At 49.0% G+C, this 23,893-nt stretch overlaps 1 protein-coding gene across 12 annotated transcripts in view; it reads left to right on the top strand.

Moving 5' to 3' along the window:
* Positions 1–23,893, top strand: part of LOC122939581 (titin-like) — a 106,384-nt gene that overhangs the window by 69,126 nt on the left and 13,365 nt on the right. For all 12 annotated transcript variants that reach the window (XM_044295672.1, XM_044295675.1, XM_044295676.1 and 9 more), the window contains 6 exons: positions 720–5,510; positions 17,996–18,099; positions 18,391–18,600; positions 20,096–20,273; positions 20,590–20,652; positions 21,611–21,948. In XM_044295672.1, coding sequence (XP_044151607.1) covers positions 720–5,510; positions 17,996–18,099; positions 18,391–18,600; positions 20,096–20,273; positions 20,590–20,652; positions 21,611–21,948 — 5,684 coding nt within the window. The remainder of the gene's footprint in view (positions 1–719; positions 5,511–17,995; positions 18,100–18,390; positions 18,601–20,095; positions 20,274–20,589; positions 20,653–21,610; positions 21,949–23,893) is intronic.

The raw sequence follows: 23,893 nt of genomic DNA on the forward strand, positions 1-23,893 counted from the left end.
TTATGAGGCCACCTCCTGCTGGACATGCTCCAAGATGGCCTCAAGCTGTTTGGATTCGCTCTAGGGATCCACATAGGGCATTGCTGTAGACCAGGGATGGCCAACCTGCGGCTCTACAGCTGTTGTAGAACTACAACTCCCACCATGCCCTGCTGTAGGCTGATAGCTATAGGCAGTCTAGGCATGCTGGTAGTTGTAGTTTTGCAACAGCTGGGGAGCCTCAGGTTGGCCATCCCTGCTGTAGACCTTAAGGCTAGTTTCACACTAGCGGCAAGGAACTCCGGCAGGCTGTTCCAGCAGGTAAACAGCCTGTCGAATCTGTGCTGCCGCTATTGCACGCATGCCCCCCCGGACTACAGCTTCGGCCTCATTGACTATAATTATGGCGGGCCGGAGTTCCGGCAGCAGCACTGCAAACATGCTGAGAGGCGGCCGGAATAAAACTACGACCTGTCGTAGTTTTATTCCGGCCGCCCCTCGGAATGTTTGCCGTGCTGCTGCCGGGACTCTGGCCCGTCCCCATTATAGTCAATGGGGCTGGAATGGACCTCCGGTGGCACGTGTGCACTAGCGGCAGCACAGATCCGACAGGCTGTTCACCCGCCAGAACAGCCTGCCGGAGAAGACTGCCGCTAGTGTGAAAGTAGCCGAAGACACCTTTTTAGCATAAATCCAGACTGGTTTGGAAAGCACCTCACCTATTCCTGTTATATCTACAGTGCCTCTAAAGCAAAGCTCTTCCAAAACCAGTGACCGGCGGCCGGGCAGAGTGAAAACTGCTTTAGCGCCAGTTTCGGACACTCTTCTAGAGTCTGGCCTTGCCAGTCCAAATCCGCAGTCACCTTCTGCCCAACCTGGTGATTCTGAATCATTGGCCTCTAGAGCCAAAGCATTGCATATAAAAGCCCACGATATGATGGAAAGCCGAAGGGAAGCCGCAAGAGAAGTGGGCGATCCGGATGGCGTCCAAACATCCCTAAAAAAGAAAAAGAAGAAACCAAAGCAAAGGAAAACTTTTGCATCCAAAGAAATGGAGTTTGAGGAGGATGCATTGACTAGAACTGGCAGTGAGGCTTTGTACACGAGTGCGGGGCAGATGGGACACGTGGAGCCACTTACAAGACAAGACCATCTGTTTGAGAAACCTCTGGGTATTGCTAAGAGAGAGACTCGAAGTGCAGCAAATGGCTCCTTGCCTGCCACTAATCTTGCCGTAGCCAAGAGTACCCCGGAGAGCTCTGCGGAGAGGGAAGGTGACTTGACCTTGTGTTCTCCAGAGAAGCTAATGGCAGCTCCACGAAACATTGATTCTCCCTCCATCAGGCCTTTTAAAGCCCCACCTGGCGACCAAGTAGATAAAAGCTTTTTCGATGCACCGCCTTCCCTCATGGGAGAAAGTGGGAAACCTGACGCTCCTGTGGAGGCTATCTTTGGAATTGCTGACACAGATGTCAGGAAATGCCCTTATTTGCATCCTGAAATGTTGCTCTCAACTTCGGAGAAGACACCGAAAGTTTCATCGAGAAGAGATGAAGGCAAGGAGAGTGCAAGCGAGCACTTCGCTGATGCAGGGGCCGGAACGGTAAAGTGGGACAAGCCTAAAAAGAGGGATAAGCGAGTTGGCAGCTATAGCCGTGGAGGGCATGTAAAGGATCCAAAACATTGGCAGAAGGGTTTAGACGACCTTGAACCGGAGGTGTCGGCTGGTATTATACCGATGGGACTGCCACTGAATCCCGAACAGGAGCGTTCACCTCTTGTAATACCACTAGATGACCTGCAAAAACAGAGAGAACAGAAGATTAAAGGCAAGAATGTAAATAAAACTGTTCGTACCGACACCACAGAACCCCTGGCTGTTGGCTGTGGTTATGGCCTAGACCTTAAGGAGGTGTCCAGAGATTTGTTGGTATCTGAAGAGGAGATATGGGGGCCATATAATGATGTTCTGCTGCCCAGCAATGAAAGGGACAGTAGTGCTGGTTCTTTACCACCCAGGCACCCAGTATCTACTGAGGGCATATACAAAGAGGATGTCCCCTGTAAGCCTTTGTCACTTACAGATACTGTGCTTGGTTTAGTAATGGGATCTGTAGAGCCCAAAATAAGTCTGCTTAATCCAGAAAGTGAGTCTGAGGGAGTCCTTACAGATCCCACTCAAGGGACAAGGACTGACACAGTTCTGGATAGCAAAGTGTCTACTCCAGAAGTAAAGCCTGACACAAGCAATGAAGGCAAAGGGCATGTTCCAGAAAGTGGGTCTGTTACAGTCCTGAGCTCTAAAGAGTCCCTTTTAGAGCACCGGTGCAATACTGTCCTGGATGGCAAGCCTGCCAATCCAGAAAGTAGTCCTAGTCCAACCCTGGCCTGCAGTGAGCCTATTCCTGCTGTAGTCCAGGGCAGTGAAAAGCCTGGCAAGCTGCTGGGAGGCATAGAATGTGTTCCAAAAAGTAAACCAGATAGAGTTCTGGATAGCAAGGAGTCAATTTCAGAAACTAAACCGCTTACAGTTTTAGAAGATAAAGGGACCAAGGCTGACACGACCCTGGATGGTAAAGAGCTGCTTTTAGATGGTAAGTCTGTCCTGACCAGCAACAAACCTGATGCAGAGCCAAGCCACAAAGCTCCTAAAAACGAGGCATGTATTGTCTTGGACAGCAACAAACCTGCTCTAGAAGGAAAGGCTGATGCAGAGCCAAGCCACAAAGCTCCTGAAAATGAGGCATGTATTGTCTTGGACAGCAACAAACCTGCTCCAGAAGGAAAGGCTGATGCAGAGCCAAGCCACAAAGCTCCTGAAAATGAGGCATGTATTGTCTTGGACATCAACAAACCTGCTCCAGAAGGAAAGGCTGATGCAGAGCCAAGCCACAAAGCTCCTGAAAATGAGGCATGTATTGTCTTGGACAGCAACAAACCTGCTCCAGAAGGAAAGGCTGATGCAGAGCCAAGCCACAAAGCTCCTGAAAATGAGGCATGTATTGTCTTGGACATCAACAAACCTGCTCCAGAAGGAAAGGCTGATGCAGAGCCAAGCCACAAAGCTCCTGAAAATGAGGCATGTATTGTCTTGGACAGCAGAAAACCTGCTCCAGAAGGAAAGGCTGATGCAGAGCCAAGCCACAAAGCTCCTGAAAATGAGGCATGTATTGTCTTGGACAGCAACAAACCTGCTCCAGAAGGAAAGGCTGATGCAGAGCCAAGCCACAAAGCTACTGAAAATGAGGCATGTATTGTCTTGGACAGCAACAAATCTGCTCTAGAAGGAAAGGCTGATGCAGAGCCAAGCCACAAAGCTCCTGAAAATGAGGCATGTATTGTCTTGGACAGCAGCAAACCTGCTCCAGAAGGAAAGGCTGATGCAGAGCTAAGCCACAAAGCTCCTGAAAATGAGGCATGTATTGTCTTGGACATCAACAAACCTGCTCCAGAAGGAAAGGCTGATGCAGAGCCAAGCCACAAAGCTACTGAAAATGAGGCATGTATTGTCTTGGACAGCAACAAATCTGCTCTAGAAGGAAAGGCTGATGCAGAGCCAAGCCACAAAGCTCCTGAAAATGAGGCATGTATTGTCTTGGACAGCAGCAAACCTGCTCCAGAAGGAAAGGCTGATGCAGAGCCAAGCCACAAAGCTCCTGAAAATGAGGCATGTACTGTCTTGGAGAGCAAGGAGCCAATTCTGAAAAGTATGCCTGCTACATATGGCAAACTGTCTACTCCAAAAAAGAAGTCCAGAACTGTCCCTAGGAATAGAGAGCGTACTCCAGAAAATAAGCATAGTACAGTCCCGGACAGCAGGGAGCCAGAAAAAGTCCTTGGCCTCGATGCTTCTGCTCCAGAAAATAAGCCTGCCTCGGTCTTGGCAGACAAGGAGGCTCTTCCAGGAAGCGAGCTCTCTTCTGTCCTGGGTAACAGAGACCTTACACCAGAAGGTAAGGAGAATATAGACCTGGACGGCAAAGATCTTCATCCAGAAAGTAAACCTGGTGCCGCCCTGGATGACAAAGTACTGGTAGAAGAAAATAAGCCTGTTGATGTCGAGGACCGCAAATCTCTGAATGTAGAAGATGAGCCTCATCTGGTGCTGGATATGGATAGCAAAGTGATCATTCCAGAAAATAAACCTGGCACAGAGCACGTTCCTGAAAATCAATCTGCTACAATCCCAGAGAGCAAAGATCTCTTCCTGGAACCCAATTTCTCCAGTTCTCCTGCCATGGTGAGCCGATCGGAGCCAATCATCCAGACTGGCCAGCCACTTTCACGCCCAAAAAAGGTTCAAGATTTTGAAGACATTTCCTGTGAGAGGCAAGTGAAAAGCAAAAAGGGCAAAGTGAAGTCAAAATCAAGCAATGCAAAAGGTTGGTTTGACGCTGGGGATAGAGGCCTTCAAGTGTCTGCCTTATCACTGCAACCAAACGACCACCCACTGGAAGCCATTGTTTCAAGCTCTAAGAAAGCCGAACGTGGGTCGTTAAAGCGTCATCATAGCTCAGGGCAGAAGGGAAGTCCAGTTTTGGTAGACGCCAGGCAATTGATGGGGAATGAAGGTCTTGTTAGACACGATCATGTAGAAGATTCAACAAGTCATGCTGTGGTTCCTCCTCTACTAGACTTAACTGCTAAGGAGCAGAAAGCTAAGGAGCTTCCTCAGAGACTGGACCCTGTGGAGGCAGATTTCAGCTTTCTTTCATCAGATGTAAAATGTGACCAACCAGAAGGAGAAACTCCATTATTAAAAGGGCTGAGTAAAGATATCTTGACACTTACTGGAGAAACACCACAAGACAAATTAGAACTAAAGTCTGATATAATCTTGGAGCCCAGTCTAAATTTGACTCTTCATTTGCCAGAGTCCTCAGGGGCTGGAGAAATACTTGGAGCACAAGATCAGGTTGTCCTTCAAGAAAAGTTGTCAGATTTTCCTGTTTCTCCAGAAGAAGAGTTGCGTTTTGGCCATACAAGTGACATTGTTGTAATCGAGAACCTGCAGTCTGAGGTTTCGGAGCCCCTCATAAGTTGTTCCTTCACACCTCCACAATTGCTTGATGAGGAGTTCAACATTCAAGGAGTTGCTATTGAACCAACAACCCCTAAGTTGGATGCCTCCAATGAGACTTCAAGGAAGATTGAAGAATTTCCAGAAAATGTACTCAACGTCTCCACAGATGTTGTCCTAAATGTTCCTGGAAGTGACTATGGTTGTAAAGCAGTTCGTCAAGAAACTGAAGCTAAAATCTTGACCACATCACCTAAAGCTTTGACTGGAGAAGCCCCCAGAGCTACTTCTAAGACCAAAGTAAAGTCTTCAGCTCCTGGTCTGAAGGAACATCTTCCTATAGAGAAGGCCCCTCAGAAAAGCAAGACTGAGGAGAAATCCAAAGCTCCCGAGGCTCTGAAGGGCTACATGAGGCCCACTAAAGCCAGAGGTGCTGCCCATCCATCAGCATCACCACCACTTTCCAGAGCCGCAGGACTTGCCGTAGAGAAATCCAAGCGGCCAGAAAAAGGTGTGTTTTTAATTTGCATCCTCTGCTTGAAAAACTTCATGCCAAAGCATGGCTGCACGCACCACAGCGCCGGCGGAGTGAGGTTTGGCTGTTACGCTGCCGCCATTTCTGCTTGTGTGACACACTAACGGCATACGCGTCTGGTGACACCCCGCTAACCCTATATATCTAGCGCGGGAAAGAGCGGCAGGTGAAGGGGCACTTAAAGGAGTAACGTCATATCTCAAGTGTCTTGGCGGATCCCTGTCGATCTCTGCTCTGGTGTGCATGTCGAAGTTTGTAATACTTCAGTTTTCCAGAGCTCTGCTTGCTGTCAGCAAGTGGAAGCTTTTATTTGTTTAGAGGCCAGATCCACATTCAGGTCTACTACTTACAGCTGGGAGTTTGCTACAGTTGTGTCCTAATGGATGCTCCTGTACTTGCTGGTGACAACCCCCCACTGTGTACACTGCTGGCTGCAGTTGGAACTGGAAAGGTGGGAGGGTTTCACTTGAATATGGCCGTGCTTCTGTGACCCCTTCATTCTCAGGATCGGTGGGGATCGGACCCCCACCGATCACTACCTAAGACATTATGCTATCTTCTTAGAGGACGGGAGTACCGCTTTGTCTGCGGCCAGAATAAAATTACTTAATTATTGGTAATTTTTGCATAGTTTGACTCCTTTTTGGTTTTTCTGATTTCTCCGTCCGCTCACCTGGAAAATGGCGTACATCGGCTCAATTCGCCAAAAGGTTTCCCTGTGCACCAGTGTAGCATCGGACATGTGGCTGTGAGCCTGCCCAGGGTATCATTAGATCCTAGTAATGTCCACGATGAGTGGAGTAGTCACCCAGAGCAACTAGTCGTACAACTCCAAGTCATGGCGGGCAGAAGCTGCCGTATTGCGGTAAATATGATTGTGCAGCCTTTATTGACTGGATTCTATAATAGGTTGTAGACATATTGACCGGCTGCCTGCAGTATAAAGAATGGGGGTTATGTCTTTACTCTTTATGTCCTGCTAGTGCTGGGTATTCTTTCTCTGCACAGTTCTGAGATCTTAGACGCTGGTAAATGAAGGAGGATTTATTTTTTGGCCTCGTGTTTGAGGTCGACATATGATTCCTGGGCGAAGCGAGACCGATGACAAAGACGTTAGATTTGCCGTCTGAAATTTGACTCCCATTATCCTTCCTGAGCGAACGCCGCCCCCCGGCAGATGTTGAAATTGTGAGGGTGAAGGAAGGGGTGGCCGTGTCCTGCAGGAGTAGACGCACCCCTCGTTGTCGCCGTTTGATAACCTGTGTTGTGAACTACAGCTCCCAGCATGCTCCTGACCACTGACCCCTTCAGGCTCCTTCTCACGGTGGTCATGCCGTGGGATTCTCAGTACCTTCGTTCTAAAGATCATGGGGGGGTCTCTGCGCGAATGGAGCATGCTGGGTGTTGTAGTTTCACCACAGCTGGAGTGCCAGAGGTTGCTCACCCCTGCCCTAGATGTTGGCATAGGCTCCTGCGTGATGCAGCCTCCATGAATCGGGCCAGACGGGCTCGCCTTGACCCCCAGGAGCTTTGGGCACCCACTACTTTTTTCGCTGGTTCACCCGTTCCCCTCCCTTGGCGCACTTTTGGTAGGTACTGACCACGATATATAGGTGGCACCCCTCAGGACCGGCCGTTCTGGAGGCGCCCTGACCCCCTTGTCTACACATTGACCCTTCGCTCAGATCCTTGCGCTTGCTCATTTTTCCTGCTTCCAATACATCAACTACAAGAACTGACTGATGTATAATATCTCCACTGGGAGGCGCCATTGTCAATGGGACGGCTGGTGCAGCTCGCCACCCAGCTTTCCCAGAAGCGGATGCGTTATCGTAACGGATGAATGACGACTGAGAGTGGCGGTCGTGTGAACGGGAGGTTACTTGGCGCTTCTCCGACCCGTGCATGAAATCGATATAAAGAAGAAAAAAAAATGTCTCCATTCACAAATCGCACTTGGTTTCTCCGTCTGTAGAATCCTCCTCGTCTCCTCCTCGCTGCTGATTCCCTCGTTATCCCTCCTTATGGGACGTTGCCATGGAAACCAGCGAGCGGGATCATTTACAGAGAACTGGAAGGAAAAGCGTTAAATCGGCAAAAAATAGCGAGCTAAAAATAGAATGGGGGGGGGGTTTCTGTATAGCGGAGAGGGAGGTGGAGGGTGTTAACCCTTGCAGTGCTGTGAGAATCCATATGATGGGTCTTTCATAGAGCCGCTCGTCAGGGATTGATCAGAGAAGGTCGTGGACGGAGGTCGTCGCTAATGGCTTGTTTTCACTCGTCTTTGGCGATTATTATTGCCGTTATGGCGGAACGTTATTATGTACGTCCGCCATCGTGTAGTTTATTACGTGAATGAGTACAGCCACCGCTACAGCTCCTACGCGGCTTTCCCAGGATCCTGAATGCTGTCCGGCCTAGTTATGCGGTGGTGCACCCTCCTGCCTTTCAGGGTTCTGGAAAGCTGGGTGACTTCACAACCGCAACGGAACGGGTGCCTCCTGATGCGCGAGATCCAAACGGATCCGTTTAATTCCGATATCGAGATCCTCTGCCGGATCTCGATACCAGAATTAACAACGCAAGTGTGAACATAGCCTAAGTGCAAACATCGTGTAGTGGGCGGGTTGCAGCTTTTACTATACTAGGTTTTAATTCCTTTACTGTTTTCAAGATGTCTGCCTGCTGTCACTGAATGGAAACCTTGCAGCTGTGATGCATCTCATATCTGAGCCTGTATATTTTATTTTATTTTATTTTTTCAGTCTTTCAGTCGAGGTTTTGCTCACACGGGCTGAGACTTCTCACCGCTCCTGGTTTGTTACAGTTGTATTAGGTCAGGGCAGGATTTCAGCTTCTGAATGCAAAAAAAATATAATATATATTTTTATATTCATTGACAGCATGCAGAGATCTGGACTAGGAATTGGCGCACAAAGCCTGTTGGACAGTTACAGAGGTGTTAGACTCCTCGTCATGTGTTACCCATGGACGGGGCGTGTACTGACGGTAATCGGTGTGGCATCAGGTGCCATCAGTCCGTACCCGTCCTGCCTGCCGCAGCCAAAGGAGATTCCTCTGGCGCCATAGATCTGGATGTGTCTGGGTATAGAGCAGCTAATGCGAAGCTACACGGCCCCAAAATAGCAGCATCTTTTTGCTGAGAGCAGGGGCAGTGGACGGGGCCGTCTGTCACTTCAGGGGGCCCGCGCTATGTAGGTCTGCACTGAGCCCCGGGCCACACACAAGGGATCTGTGCAGCAGAAATAGATTAATATTGAAACGTCGTGTTATAAGATGTCTGACCAGAGCCTTACAGGGCACAGCTTTCCGTAGATATCACCGTCCTCCTCTCATCTTCCCTGCAGTACTGGCATTCTATTCATGGACCAGGAAGCTCAGGATGCACAGGCTGGGTGACTATTATTAGCCTGTGCGGTTGGGCAGATTTTACACAATGCATTTCTGCTACAACGAGGGCGAGCGACAGACTTTTTCTGTGGAAGCTTAATGAGGGTCGTTAATGTCTGTATTCTCGCAGATTCGGCAGCAGTGAATATGCGATGTGTGAACCGGGCCTTGGAGGGGAGTGTAGAGAAAGTATGATGAAGATGAAGGGTATTCTTACCTGCTAGTGCTGGCATATGGCTTGGGTCAGACTAGGGCTGCTCGATTTATTCAAATTTGATATTGTGACCTCTACCTTATTTTCTCTTCTGGAGCGTGGTATCGGCGTGGCATGTGAGGGTCTTAAGTCCCTGCCACCCGCGCTATTAATCCAGGAGCAGGCTGCAGAGAGGTGCACATGCTGCGCTGATGCAGTGCTCCAGATCACAGCGGGAGATGGCACTGGCTGCAGGCAGCATCCCGCTGGGGCGGAGAGTAGAGTCCACTGCTGCAGTCCCTACCATTTCCCTGAGCAAGATGGCTCCACATTGAGCCAGCGGAGCAGAGTCCAGGACTGCACATAGCTCCGAGAACCAGGGCACAGGTGGAGTGCCAGAGGTTAGCCATCACTGGTATATATATATATAGAGGGAGGCCTGGGGGAGGGTGTATAGAGTGTATACATACTCTACAGATCACAGCGGGAGACTGCACTGCCTCCAGGCCACCCGCTACAGGGTAGACCCGCCTCCAGGCCACCCGCTACAGGGTAGACCCGCCTCCAGGCCACCCGCTACAGGGTAGACCCGCCCCCAGGCCACCCGCTACAGGGTAGACCCGCCCCCAGGCCACCCGCTACAGGGTAGACCCGCCCCCAGGCCACCCGCTACAGGGTAGACCCGCCCCCAGGCCTGCCTGTATATAAGAAAGTTATTGCCGGAAAAAATAAATCGAGATTATAATCAATAGTCCATAAAGTTGAAATAATTTAGATGGGAGCTCCCCTTAAAGAGGATTGAAGGATCACTGGCGCGCGTTAAGTTTTTCTTGAGCTTTCGTTCCATTTAATTCAAAGACCAAACTGGTTGCTAGGGACATAATGCCTAACAACTAAACCGAAGACTGTTTTTTATCCCTAGCAACTACACCGGACTAGGCCTAATTGCCACGACTGTCCCACAGCGTTGTTGCCCTTTTTAAGGTGAAGGACTCCTTTAGTTAGTCGGGAAATATATTGATGTCTTCTCTGGTTACTGAAGGGTCTGTCGGAGAATTGAGCGGAGCATCAGGGTTATCACTGATTGGGGTCATTTTTATGATTTGGCTGTATGGCTAACGTGTTCTCAGCATGTTCCTGTCAGTCTCCATCCTCTCATGTGGTTGGGGGGATGTTCTGGCTTTTTGAGGAGCAGAGTTTGCAGGTATTAAGCAGATGACTGGCTCTGGTGGGGGTCTCTCGGCCGGGCTGTCAGCTCGGAGGAGGTGGGACCCTGTAGGTGGAGATTAATTTTTCTTCTCTGAAGCAGATGTGATGTCAGCGCGCGAGGCAGCCTCACTCTCTGCCTGTTAGTCTCTCCGAGAAGCCAGACGAGAGAACAATGTCCTTCTCGAATCAGCAGCCTGCTGCCCTCAGTGAATACAGCCAGCTGTGCAATGCCCCGGGTACCGAGCCCCAGAGAGAATACCCCAAAGCAGAGTACGAATGGCAGAGGACGGAGGGGAAGCTGAATGAGATTGGTCTGAACGTCAACAAGACCGGAGGGCAAATTAAAGATGGACTGGTTAAGAATGCCGGCTTCACCGATGAGGACAAGCTGTGCTTCTTCGAGACCAAACTAGACAAAAGCCTTCAGCTGGGACCCAAGGAGAAGGTGGAATGTGAAGGGCAAAGCCAAAGTAACCAGATCCCGTCCAATCCCAGCCAGTTCTTAGGAGATCCATTCTCCTGCTCCAAGCCTGCCGAGGTCATCCTGCCCGCCGGTGGACCTTGTAGGATCTTTGATGCTTTCGATCCCATCCCGGCAATCACTGACCAGGAGAAAGCCGCCACTAAAACCGGCTTGGTGTCTACTGCCGAGCAGGAGCGTCAGCTTTTCGGGCATTCCGAGGCGGAGATGCTTTTCCAGAACCACGACACGAAAATTTGGAGTAACAGTTTTAACCCCGTCCCTGATAATTCCTTTAGTAAAGAGAAATGTTCTCCATCTGACAACCACCTGAAGAACGGGTGCTCCATCCAAATGCCACCGAAAACCATGGTGGAGCTGGCACATGACGACTTCAAGCTGATCCCTGTCAATCATTGTAATGACCTAGATGAAGATGGGTTCAACGTGGACACAGATGATCGGCTCAACAGTCTAGATGACTGCCCACTGCTCGATCGAGCCTCCTGTCAGAGGAAGGCGATCCGGCGAGCGATGTCCGAGTGCTCACACTTGGCAGTTCCTCAAACATTCAACATCGCAGATAAGTACCCCGAGGGTCCAGGAGCCAAAGAAAGCCTCAACGTGCCATCACCACCTGGTGATTTGAACCACTGCCAGATCGCCTTGGCCAAAAAGCAAGCCAATTCCATGAAGAGATCAATGACCGTAGCTGAAGAGCAGTCGACGGGCTACGACTTCAGCACCAAGCAGGAGATAGCCGACTTCTCCTCCTCCTCCCTCATGAAGGGGCATCTTGGCTTTAAGGATGAGAAGGCTAACGATGGGCCTCTCCTAACCAGTCAGGACCTTCTGTCTTTGGCCATGCCGAAGCTGGATGACATCCCAGAAACTAGCAGCATTGAGAAGAATGAAATTAAGAGAGCGGGATCTCCGGTCACTTCCAACGTCTCAGAGAATAAGAAACCTGAGCAGGAGAAGATGAAGACTCCGGAGGAGAAAGTAGTGGGTGATGTCCATACTGGTGTCTCCCTACAAGAGGAGGAGGTCCTGAAGGGTAAGTTGACAAATTTTGAGACCATGTCCACTAAAAATCCCAACTCTGAGTCGTCGTTTATTCAGCCGTTTATCTGCTTCAGGGAAAGCTGGGTGATGACAAATGCAGACGCCTAGCTTGCTTAGTTGTGAATGGTTATGTACCCGGCCTTCATGCTGATGAACGAGGCTGGGCAATCTCTGAGATTCATCGTGGCGGCTATGTTGTTGATTGCCACCCAGCTTTCCTTGAAAGAGATGAACGGCTGGATGTATAATTCATATTTTTTTTTTCCCCGGGGTTGAAATGGTTCTTCTGAAATTGATGTTGGTCTCTGGTTATAGTGACAGATGTGCCGCGTGTGAGGGATTATGTGGAGGGAGGCGGACGGGGACAGATCGGGAGATGTGCACCCCCCGGGGGGTCTGTAAAGGATAACAGTGGCGGCCTGAAGAGAATGCAAATATAATGTGTTTGCCGCCATCTTTAGTCGCTCCGCTTTATTTAAAGGTCCTTTGTTGGGAGCTGATGTGTTTTGTATATTTTTATGGAGAGATGTAGCAGAGTTAAAGCTGTCACCGCCTCACGCAGAGTGGAGTATGCTGGGTTGGCAGAGCAGAGTTTGTCACTTGGCGCCTGGATAGAAATTAGGCTTTCTTCAATGATCTCCAGAAGGTGCAGGAATGATGGAGTCTTCCCCGGATACACGCCATCACTGTCTGCTCAGAGCGGCACTGCCCCTTCGTTGTGGGCAAAGGTGGCAGTGGTGGCAGTGCCATGGTGCAGTTTTTACAAACAATCTGCCGCTTTGTGTATGCAGCCTGTTCAGACCTAGATTTCCATGGTTACAGACTACAAACCAGCCTGGTATGTAGTCTGATCCCTCTGTCCCCTAAACTCCTGCCTGTAGGTGACCCCCATACTGACTCTCGGCAGACGGCTGGTACGGGGGTAAGTTGCCATCAGCTCAGCTGTGCGTCTCCTCTGCAGCGGCCCCTACAGGCGAAATGCGTCTCCATACAGATGCATGCCCTCGTCTGTGTTCTATATGGATATGCTGGACCCCGGGACCCCCATCTGACGCCCCTTTCTGCTGTGCTCAGATTTCTGAAGGGAAATATTAAGAAATGCCAATGAGCGCGTTTATTGCGGCTGCTGTCATCAGATTTCCCGTGAAACTGTTCAGTCCGGAATTAAATTTGCTTCCCATCTGTCAGATAGAAAACGCAGGAAAGATGAGAGCAGATTATGACGACTCTGCTGGAAACCGGGACACGAGAGCGATGCACATAATCAGTGGAAATGGAAGGCTGCTGCGCAGGGTATCGGACCGGTCGTCTCCGGCGGCATCGTCTCGTTTATACTTCTCATTTGTTTTTAGATGATTTTCCCTTAATTGCAAAAAATGTAGTCGCCGCTCTTTCCCAGACCACAGTAACAGGCAGACTTGCCATTCAGGAGTCTGGGAAAGCTGGGTGACAACCTGTATTGCTGCCTTTCCCATTCTCACAGGAGGCAGTCACTCAGCTTTCCCGGACACCTGCCTGGTTACGGGGTGCTGTATTACCACATTTCTCTGCACCCCTCGATTTACCATTCTGCACTCTGAGAAAGCTGGGTGCTGCCCGTGTACAATTATCCAGCTTTCCCAGCGTTGCACTCGGCAGGTTTTGCCATTCAGGCGATTTGGGAAGCGGAGTGTGAACCCCGATCACCCAACTTTTCCAGACCCCTGAATAGAAAACCGGTCTAGTTATAAGGTGGGTTACCACTAATGTGCAGACTTGGCATTCAGTAGTCTGGGAAAGCTGGGTGAGCACCTGTACTGCCGCCATTACAGCTGACTGGGGATGTGGCGGGATGTAGTACAGCCTCTTATGGCTTTGGGTGATTTTACCATTCAGGAGTCTGAAAAAGCTGGGTGGATACCAGCGTGGCTGCCGTTTCTGTCACAGGGGACCCCCAACTAGCTGTTGGCTGGGGGGGGTGTCGTGCCATAGTCTCGGGAGGTTGGGACAAGCGGGGTATGGCCACAGGGGTCACCCAGCTTTCCCAAACACCGCATATGGTGGACAATTCCCATAAACGGATCCTGGCGTGGGGTGACCTCATTATTTGAGTGCGCGGTCATTACTGAAGCAGCGGCCTCGAGCCGGATTACCGGGGATTTTGGAAAAGACCAATAAAATGGAGATTTATTTTAGCCTCTTGTGTAAGTTGCGGCTTTAGTTCCTGCGCAGATGCTGCGGGCGCGTCCACGTTGTCTGACAGTGAAAGCTTTGAGTACAGTTCTACAATTTCTCTGGATGTCGCCTGCAGTGTAAAGCATGAAGGATTTCTTTCCGGTTGTCATGGTTAGCTCTGGTGTATAATACAGGATGTAACTCAGGATCAGTACAGGATAAGTAATGTATGTACACAGTGACTGCACCAGCAGAATAGTGAGTGCAGCTCTGGAGTATAATACAGGATGTAACTGAGGATCAGTACAGGATAAGTAATGTATGTACATAGTGACTGCACCAGCAGAATAGTGAGTGCAGCTCTGGAGTATAATACAGGATGTAACTCAGGGTCAGTACAGGATTAGTAATGTATGTACACAGTGACTGCACCAGCAGAATAGTGAGTGCAGCTCTGGAGTATAATACAGGATGTAACTCAGGATCAGTACAGGATAAGTAATGTATGTACACAGTGACTGCACCAGCAGAATAGTGAGTGCAGCTCTGGAGTATAATACAGGATGTAACTGAGGATCAGTACAGGATAAGTAATGTATGTGCACAGTGACTGCACCAGCAGAATAGTGAGTGCAGCTCTGGTGTATAATACAGGATGTAACTCAGGATCAGTACAGGATAAGTAATGTATGTACACAGTGACTGCACCAGCAGAATAGTGAGTGCAGCTCTGGAGTATAATACAGGATGTAACTCAGGATCAGTACAGGATAAGTAATGTAATGTATGTACACAGTGACTGCACCAGCAGAATAGTGAGTGCAGCTCTGGAGTATAATACAGGATGTAACTCAGGATCAGTACAGGATAAGTAATGTATGTACACAGTGACTGCACCAGCAGAATAGTGAGCGCAGCTCTGGAGTATAATACAGGATGTAACTCAGGATCAGTACAGGATAAGTAATGTAATGTATGTACACAGTGACTCCACCAGCAGAATAGTGAGTGCAGCTCTGGAGTATAATACAGGATGTAACTCAGGATCAGTACAGGATAAGTAATGTATGTACACAGTGACTCCACCAGCAGAATAGTGAGTGCAGCTCTGGAGTATAATACAGGATGTAACTCAGGATCAGTACAGGATAAGTAATGTATGTACACAGTGACTGCACCAGCAGAATAGTGAGTGCAGCTCTGGAGTATAATACAGGATGTAACTGAGGATCAGTACAGGATAAGTAATGTATGTACATAGTGACTGCACCAGCAGAATAGTGAGTGCAGCTCTGGAGTATAATACAGGATGTAACTCAGGGTCAGTACAGGATAAGTAATGTATGTACACAGTGACTGCACCAGCAGAATAGTGAGTGCAGCTCTGGAGTATAATACAGGATGTAACTCAGGATCAGTACAGGATAAGTAATGTATGTACACAGTGACTGCACCAGCAGAATAGTGAGTGCAGCTCTGGAGTATAATACAGGATGTAACTGAGGATCAGTACAGGATAAGTAATGTATGTGCACAGTGACTGCACCAGCAGAATAGTGAGTGCAGCTCTGGTGTATAATACAGGATGTAACTCAGGATCAGTACAGGATAAGTAATGTATGTACACAGTGACTGCACCAGCAGAATAGTGAGTGCAGCTCTGGAGTATAATACAGGATGTAACTCAGGATCAGTACAGGATAAGTAATGTAATGTATGTACACAGTGACTGCACCAGCAGAATAGTGAGTGCAGCTCTGGAGTATAATACAGGATGTAACTCAGGATCAGTACAGGATAAGTAATGTATGTACACAGTGACTGCACCAGCAGAATAGTGAGCGCAGCTCTGGAGTATAATACAGGATGTAACTCAGGATCAGTACAGGATAAGTAATGTAATGTATGTACACAGTGACTCCACCAGCAGAATAGTGAGTGCAGCTCTGGAGTATAATACAGGATGTAACTCAGGATCAGTACAGGATAAGTAATGTATGTGCACAGTAACTGCACCAGCAGAATAGTGAGTGCAGCTCTGGAGTATAATACAGGATGTAACTCAGGATCAGTACAGGATAAGTAATGTATGTACACAGTGACTGCACCAGCAGAATAGTGAGTGCAGCTCTGGAGTATAATACAGGATGTAACTCAGGATCAGTACAGGATAAGTAATGTAATGTATGTACACAGTGACTGCACCAGCAGAATAGTGAGTGCGGCTCTGGAGTATAATACAGGATGTAACTCAGGGTCAGTACAGGATAAGTAATGTATGTACACAGTGACTGCACCAGCAGAATAGTGAGTGCAGCTCTGGAGTATAATACAGGATAGGTAATGTATGTGCTCAGCGCCTCCCCCTCTCATGTTGATTATATGGTCACAATTGTCTTACTCTTCAGATCCATTAAAAGCCTTCACCTCTGATTCCTTCTTATGACGCTGCAGGTTAGTCTCCCTCTTGGGCTACATTCACACGACCATATGTGTTTTGCGGTCCGCCAAACACTGATCCGCAAAAATTACAGATGACATCCTTTTGGCATCGATATTACATCAATATATATATTTTTTTTATTTATTTATTATTTTGCGGATCCATTGTAACAAAACGGACAAGAATAGGACGTGCTCTATATTTTTTGCGGGGCTACGGAACGGACATACGGATGCTGACAGCACACCGTGGGCTGTCCGCATTTTTTGCGGACCCATTGAAATCAAATCCGCAAAAAAAAGGAACGGACATGGAAACCAAATACGTTCGTGTGAACGTAGCCTTAGGTTGTGATTTCTCGCGGTATGTTACAATGGTCTCATCGCTGGTAATGTGCCGCAGTAGACGTCTCCATGACCAGCTGCCGTACGTAAAAGCGCGCAGGATCCGTAACTTTGTCTTTCTCCTTTCAAATCTCAGTCGGCGGAGGTGACACGTTGCTGACCTGCGCTGTGGAGGGGAATGAATTGCTTGTGACAGGCCGGAGCTCACCGCGTGCACTGCTGCAGACAGTCGGGGAGTCTGCTCCGCTCTGTATAATCACGTGTTACCACCGAGCCGTTATGTAATCTCCATTATGTGCGGTAATAGATCTCGGCCTCTGATGTGAAGCACATGCGGCCCCGGTCTAGAAGAAACCTGCGTCGCCTCCTCTGTGGGAAATCATCCCTAAAACGCACATTGCATCTTCTGCTAAGAGCGTCGCTCCACTTCTTCCGCAAATGTCCCAGGCCGGGCCCCATCCCGATGCCTCTGGACTGTTCCTATTTCATAGAGGCGCGCCGTAAGATTTGGGGGACTGACAGTCTGCGTGGTTTGCGTTGTCTAACCGTGTGGTTTGCTGTGACATCTCATTGTTTTTTAGTGCACGCTTGTGTGGATTCACTTATTCTCAGGACTTTATGAAAGAGAATCTGTCAGCAGTTTTGCCGCCGAAAAACTGTTGACGGCTTTAGATAAGGGACCCGGAGACAGCTAAATGTCTGCTAGACGTTCCTTAATGGTGACGTGTCCCGGACTTTTTATATTTTTGGTAATGCTTTTAGGAAGATCATCGACTTTTGCTGTTTGGGGGTCACTTATATAGTACTGGGGTGAAAACTGCTGACAGATTCCCTGTTTGAAGGATGCTTCCACCTATCGCTGCATCCAAACCAGAGCAGTTATCCACTTGGTAAAGGTCCGGCTGCGACAGAAACGCCATTTAACCTCTAATTATCTGGATCATGTGAAATGTGACACCCGCTACATAAAAGGTTTTCGCCTTTTACTTGAAATCCTACTAACTCCAGAGCTGCACTCGCTATTCTGCAGGATGGATGAGCTCTGCGCTGACCAGTGGGAGTTTGTATCTACTTAATGGCTGCTTGTCTCTAACACTGACGGTCACAAGTTGTCAGTCAGATGTACGATTGCACAGCGATGGTTGTCGAGCCGTCTTTCATTCTGTAAATTCCGTCTTTCAGGTAAATTGGAAGCGGTCGCTGCAACAGAAGATCCCAGAACAGGAAGTGACATCACTGCTCCCCCAACCAAGGAGCTCCCTGCAAGTCCTGAGAAGAAAGTGAAGGTATGACCCCCGTGTACTAGGCCATGTGACTTTAGGATTAGATGATCCCAAGACACTGATTGGTTAGACCTGCTTCTGGGAAAGCTGGGTGGCTCTCAGTATGGCGACCATTGCTCCCAGACCATGAATGCAAAATATGCATGCAACAGAACATAAGGCCATTCTCCGCATAGCTGCCCCTCTCATCTCTCCTGTGATCTGCAGGTTTTACAGATTTCAAATTATAATTTTATTTTATTTTATTTTATTTTTTACGTTCTTCTTAACCTATTTTGTATCTTCAATCTAAAGGCCTCAGCAGCAACTGCAACCAAAACTGCAGCAACCCCTAAAGGCAAACCCCTGGCTGCTCCCAGCCCCAAGAAACCGCTGTCCTCGACACCCATCCAAGCTAAAAAGGCCAGCAGCCCTGCTCCGGCTGCCGCCAATAACACCGCCACTCCAAAGCGCCCCCTGGGGAGTGCACTGAAAACTGCAACACCTAAAGAGGCAAAGCCCAAGGTAAGTGGGAGCTGTGGCAATACAGCTTCGCAGGTGAGCACATCGGTGAATAGAGAACCTACCGGTCATCACCCCTGTTGTCGCTGACACCTTCCAGTTATTGACCCGTAAACCCAGAAGTAAAAAACACTTTGCTTCTCTGGGGTGGTTGGGGGCAGTTGATCCGTGCGTGGCCGGCGCCTGGGTGTAAGCTTCAGCAGGGACCGTATTTCGGCTGTAAGATGGTAATGGTTTTGTATCCCAAAGCCTGTAGCTCCTCTTTACCTTCTGGGACATTCTCTGTAATTGTAAGATGGTGAACAGGAGGAGGGGGATGCAGCTGCAGACTCTCTCCCCCTGTGTCTGTGAGACTGCAGGCCGTGAGGGGGAGGGGCAGCACAGGCACAGAGGCGTGTGATTGGCTCACTGCAGTGCTAATCATATGCATCATACCTGGCAAGAGCCCTCCCATTCAGAAGTCATGGAGAGAGAGAATATGCAGGTATTCCAGTTAGATTAACTTAATCCCCTATCCACAGGATAGTTAATAACTTAGTTTGGTGAGGATACGACCACTGGGTCACGAGAATGGGGGCTCTCCAGCCACCCCTAAAATTTACGGAGCGGCCAGTTGCACACGAGAGTTCTGGAGATAGACGAGTGCAGCGCTCCACTATCCGGAAGTCCCATAGAAATGAACGGCGCAGCCGTACGCATGCCCAACCAGCTGCTCCCTTTATTTCTTGAGGGCTGTAGGGGGATACGAGGCCCTCGTTCTCATGATTTGGTGGGGCTCCCAGCGGTAGGACCCCAACCGACCTAATAGTTATCCCCTATCCTGTGACTGTAACCGGAATACCCCTTTAAATACACACTGTTGACTTCACTGCAGCCTCAGAGGTAAGTTGGATTAACCCCTGCCTGTAACTTTCTGCGACAACCCCCGCTCTTAGTCGCTGCCTTTCTCGTCCACGCTCTATGGCCAGGAGAGCAGGTAGGTGACTATGGAAGTTTCCGCTCTACTCTCTGGATGCCGCTCGCTGGGTCTTCGCCTCTATATTTATACCCACGTTGTCACATCACTGCAGGGAGACTCTGCTTTCCCGTTGAAAAGCCTCCATTCTGTTTAGCCAGAACCGGAGGCCGGCCGCTCGTTAGGCTATCTGCCATCATTAATTACACTGACAAAAGAGCCTCTCGTTTCATAGCGGAGCGCTCCAATTAATTATCCCCCGCGCCGGCCTCTTCCATCAGCATTCAGGTCAGCGGCTGGCGAATCAATAGCTGCAGAGAGGGATTGTACATAATGGACGGTGGTGGTCTCCCCGTGCAGAACTTTCACGCCATACTGCGCAGCAAATTAATGCTGTAGGTGGGCATGAATCGTGGTTAGATGAAGTGGGCGTAAGCACGGCCGTCCACAGCGCACTTCAAGCCGGCCCGACTCTAAGTAGATTTGATTTGTGCTTCTCTGAATCCTATAATAAAGTTGTGTTTTTTTATGTTCTATTATAAGAGCCTGGATCTTAAGAGTCCAGTGAATACCACAGACAAGAAGCCCCTGACCTCTGCGACTACCCCTCGCTCTGCTGTGAAGGCCAGCCCGGCGGCTTCCAAACTCGGCACCTCCACCGCTGCAAATACCACAGGAACATCTGCACCCAAACTCAATGCCACCCCGAAACGACCAACCTGTAAGTCACAGATTTCGCTCCTATAGAGCCCATGCATCTGAATTGGGCCACAGTAATAGTCTGGGTGTGGTGACATGAACTGGGGGGGGGAGAGAGAATCATGTGGGTGTGCTGCTTAGCGGACGCACTCAATACCAAGCAGCAGCTGAGAAGGCCAATACAATGTTGGCCTGCACGAAAGAAAGCTGAAAAAACCTATAACCCAAATGTAGATGCAGATTTTTAGTCGTTGACATTTCTGCAAGTCTGACAGGTGACTGACCCCTGATGTGTCGTGGATATAACATGGCTGTGCCTGGCGTCTTCTCTGTTACAGCTCTTAAGAATGATGTGAAGGCGGCAGAAGCCAAGAAGACGACTTCTACAAGGTCCCCTACTGGTGGGTAGTTCTGCGCTGGATAGAAGCACTGCACACAGCCACGTGGCCATACACTCTGTATGAATTAACCTCTTCTGGACCATCAAACACCTTTTTAAAAGTCCGTATGTAACTGCGAAGGCGTTTCGAAATGTCCTTGCAGAGTTTGCAGCTGCACGGAGATGGTTGAGGAGCTGGGAGCCGGTGGCCAGGGACATATGGACTCCCCATCGCTTTATCCATGGCTTTCATTGTGCACCTTGCATACTGACCGGGAAGCGGCCGTGGCTCCTCTTCCTCCCGTTTCAGCGATTGCATGAACACTAAGTTCAGGAGGTTGCTTGGTCTTAGCAGACCCGGTTTAGCTCTATGGTGAGGCTGTAACCGGTGCTCATATGTCAGCCCCAGTTACAGGAGGTAGCGGCACGAATAGTTAAATCGGTTATCCAGGAAATGATAATGATTGACCGATCCTCGGAATAGGTTGTCATCACATCGGCAGGGGTCCGCCGATCAGCTGGTCTGGTGACCTGGACACGCAGCAGCTCGCCAGGAAGAGGCTGCGGCATTCATAGAGCTCCAGGCCGCTTCACACAGCTGAGAGGCGGGGGTCCCAGGTGTCGGACCCCACCAATCTGCTATTGATTACCTATTCTGACCTATCACTAATGTTAGTCATTAACCCTGAAAACCCCTCTATCATTACCGGTCTTCAGTATCCAATCTGTGGGGGACCCAGCACCCCCTGTGATTAGCTGTTCCCTGCAGCCACCGTCAGAATGAACATTTTGAATGGAGCGGGAAGCATCGCTCCATTGAACGTGCCGGCAGCTCATCCTCCACTGGTCCACACCCCAGCCTCTATCCCTGCCTTGGTGACCATAAACTGTACTTCCCCTATATCAGGGGATAGAAAGTGACATCGCACAAAGGGGTTTACCGCTCTGACCCTCTTCTCTCCATCCTCTTTTTATTGCAGAATTAAGTCGCCCCAAAACTGTTCCAGCTGATTTAACGAAGAGCAATGGACCTGCTCCAGTGAGCCCCAGCCGCCCCAAGACCAGCAAACCAGCTGCTTCCAAACCTGTTACTGGTCCCAGTGCTTCTGCAGATGCCAAAAAACAACCTATCACCCGCCCGGCTCCTCTAAGCAAAACCAGTACAGCTCCTGCCAGCAAGCCTTCTAGTGCCCTGGCGGCCAGCAGACCCAGTGCGGCCCCCAAACAGCCTCGTCCAGCGACGGCTCCCGACCTGAAGAACGTGCGCTCCAAGATCGGATCCACGGACAATCTGAAGCATCAGCCTGGAGGAGGGAAGGTGAGGGGCCGGGGCGTCCTGTCTGTGCTGTTACACATCGTATATCGTCTCTTTCCCTCTCATGTCGTCTGTCACGGCTGCAGAGCTGGATGTTGTGCAGGTTTTACGTTCTCACCGGTTATCGATAAACTGACGACATTTTCAGGACAATAACTGAACCATCCGAAAGTAAATGTCCTCACTAAGCGGAGATGGGGGGGGGGGGGTGTACAATACAGGATGTAACTCCGGATCAGTACAGGATAAGTAATGTATGTACACAGTGACTGCATCAGCAGAATAGTGAGTGCAGCTCTGGAGTATAATACAGGATGTAACTCAGGATCAGTACAGGATAAGTAATGTATGTACACAGTGACTGCCCCAGCAGAATAGTGAGTGCAGCTCTGGAGTATAATACAGGATGTAACTCAGGATCAGTACAGGATAAGTAATGTATGTACACAGTGACTGCACCAGCAGAATAGTGAGCGCAGCTCTGGAGTATAATACAGGATGTAACTCAGGATCAGTAATGTATGTACACAGTGACTGCACCAGCAGAATAGTGAGCGCAGCTCTGGAGTATAATACAGGATGTAACTCAGGATCAGTAATGTATGTACACAGTGACTGCACCAGCAGAATAGTGAGTGCAGCTCTGGAGTATAATACAGGATGTAACTCAGGATCAGTAATGTATGTACACAGTGACTGCACCAGCAGAATAGTGAGCGCAGCTCTGGAGTATAATACAGGATGTAACTTGGGATCAGTACAGGATAAGTAATGTATGTACACAGCGACTGCACCAGCAGAATAGTGAGTGCAGCTCTGGAGTACAATACAGGATGTAACTCAGGATCAGTACAGGATAAGTAATGTATGTACACAGTGACTGCACCAGCAGAATAGTGAGTGCAGCTCTGGAGTATAATACAGGATGTAACTCAGGATCAGTACAGGATAAGTAATGTATGTACACAGTGACTGCACCAGCAGAATAGTGAGTGCAGCTCTGGAGTATAATACAGGATGTAACTCAGGATCAGTACAGGATAAGTAATGTATGTACACAGCGACTGCACCAGCAGAATAGTGAGTGCAGCTCTGGAGTATAATACAGGATGTAACTCAGGATCAGTAATGTATGTACACAGTGACTGCACCAGCAGAATAGTGAGCGCAGCTCTGGAGTATAATACAGGATGTAACTTGGGATCAGTACAGGATAAGTAATGTATGTACACAGCGACTGCACCAGCAGAATAGTGAGTGCAGCTCTGGAGTATAATACAGGATGTAACTCAGGATCAGTACAGGATAAGTAATGTATGTACACAGTGACTGCACCAGCAGAATAGTGAGTGCAGCTCTGGAGTATAATACAGGATGTAACTCAGGATCAGTACAGGATAAGTAATGTATGTACACAGTGACTGCACCAGCAGAATAGTGAGTGCAGCTCTGGAGTATAATACAGGATGTAACTCAGGATCAGTACAGGATAAGTAATGTATGTACACAGTGACTGCACCAGCAGAATAGTGAGTGCAGCTCTGGAGTATAATACAGGATGTAACTCAGGATCAGTACAGGATAAGTAATGTATGTACACAGTGACTGCACCAGCAGAATAGTGAGTGCAGCTCTGGAGTATAATACAGGATGTAACTCAGGATCAGTACAGGATAAGTAATGTATGTACACAGTGACTGCCCCAGCAGAATAGTGAGTGCAGCTCTGGAGTATAATACAGGATGAGTAATGTATGTACACCGTGACTCCACCAGCAGAGGTGAGGTTTGGGGTCCTGTTCATATCTCACAGGATTGATTTTCATCTCGTCGTATAAATTGTCAGCTCTGCGGCTGATTCCTCTGCATAGACCTGGAGCAGACAGAAGAACGCTTGCAGTTTCCCTCCCCGGAGGACAGCTGTGACTTTTCTATTGTCTTATTGCTGA

The sequence above is a fragment of the Bufo gargarizans genome, chromosome 5 (genome assembly GCF_014858855.1).
Source record: "Bufo gargarizans isolate SCDJY-AF-19 chromosome 5, ASM1485885v1, whole genome shotgun sequence".
Classification (NCBI taxonomy): domain Eukaryota; kingdom Metazoa; phylum Chordata; class Amphibia; order Anura; family Bufonidae; genus Bufo; species Bufo gargarizans.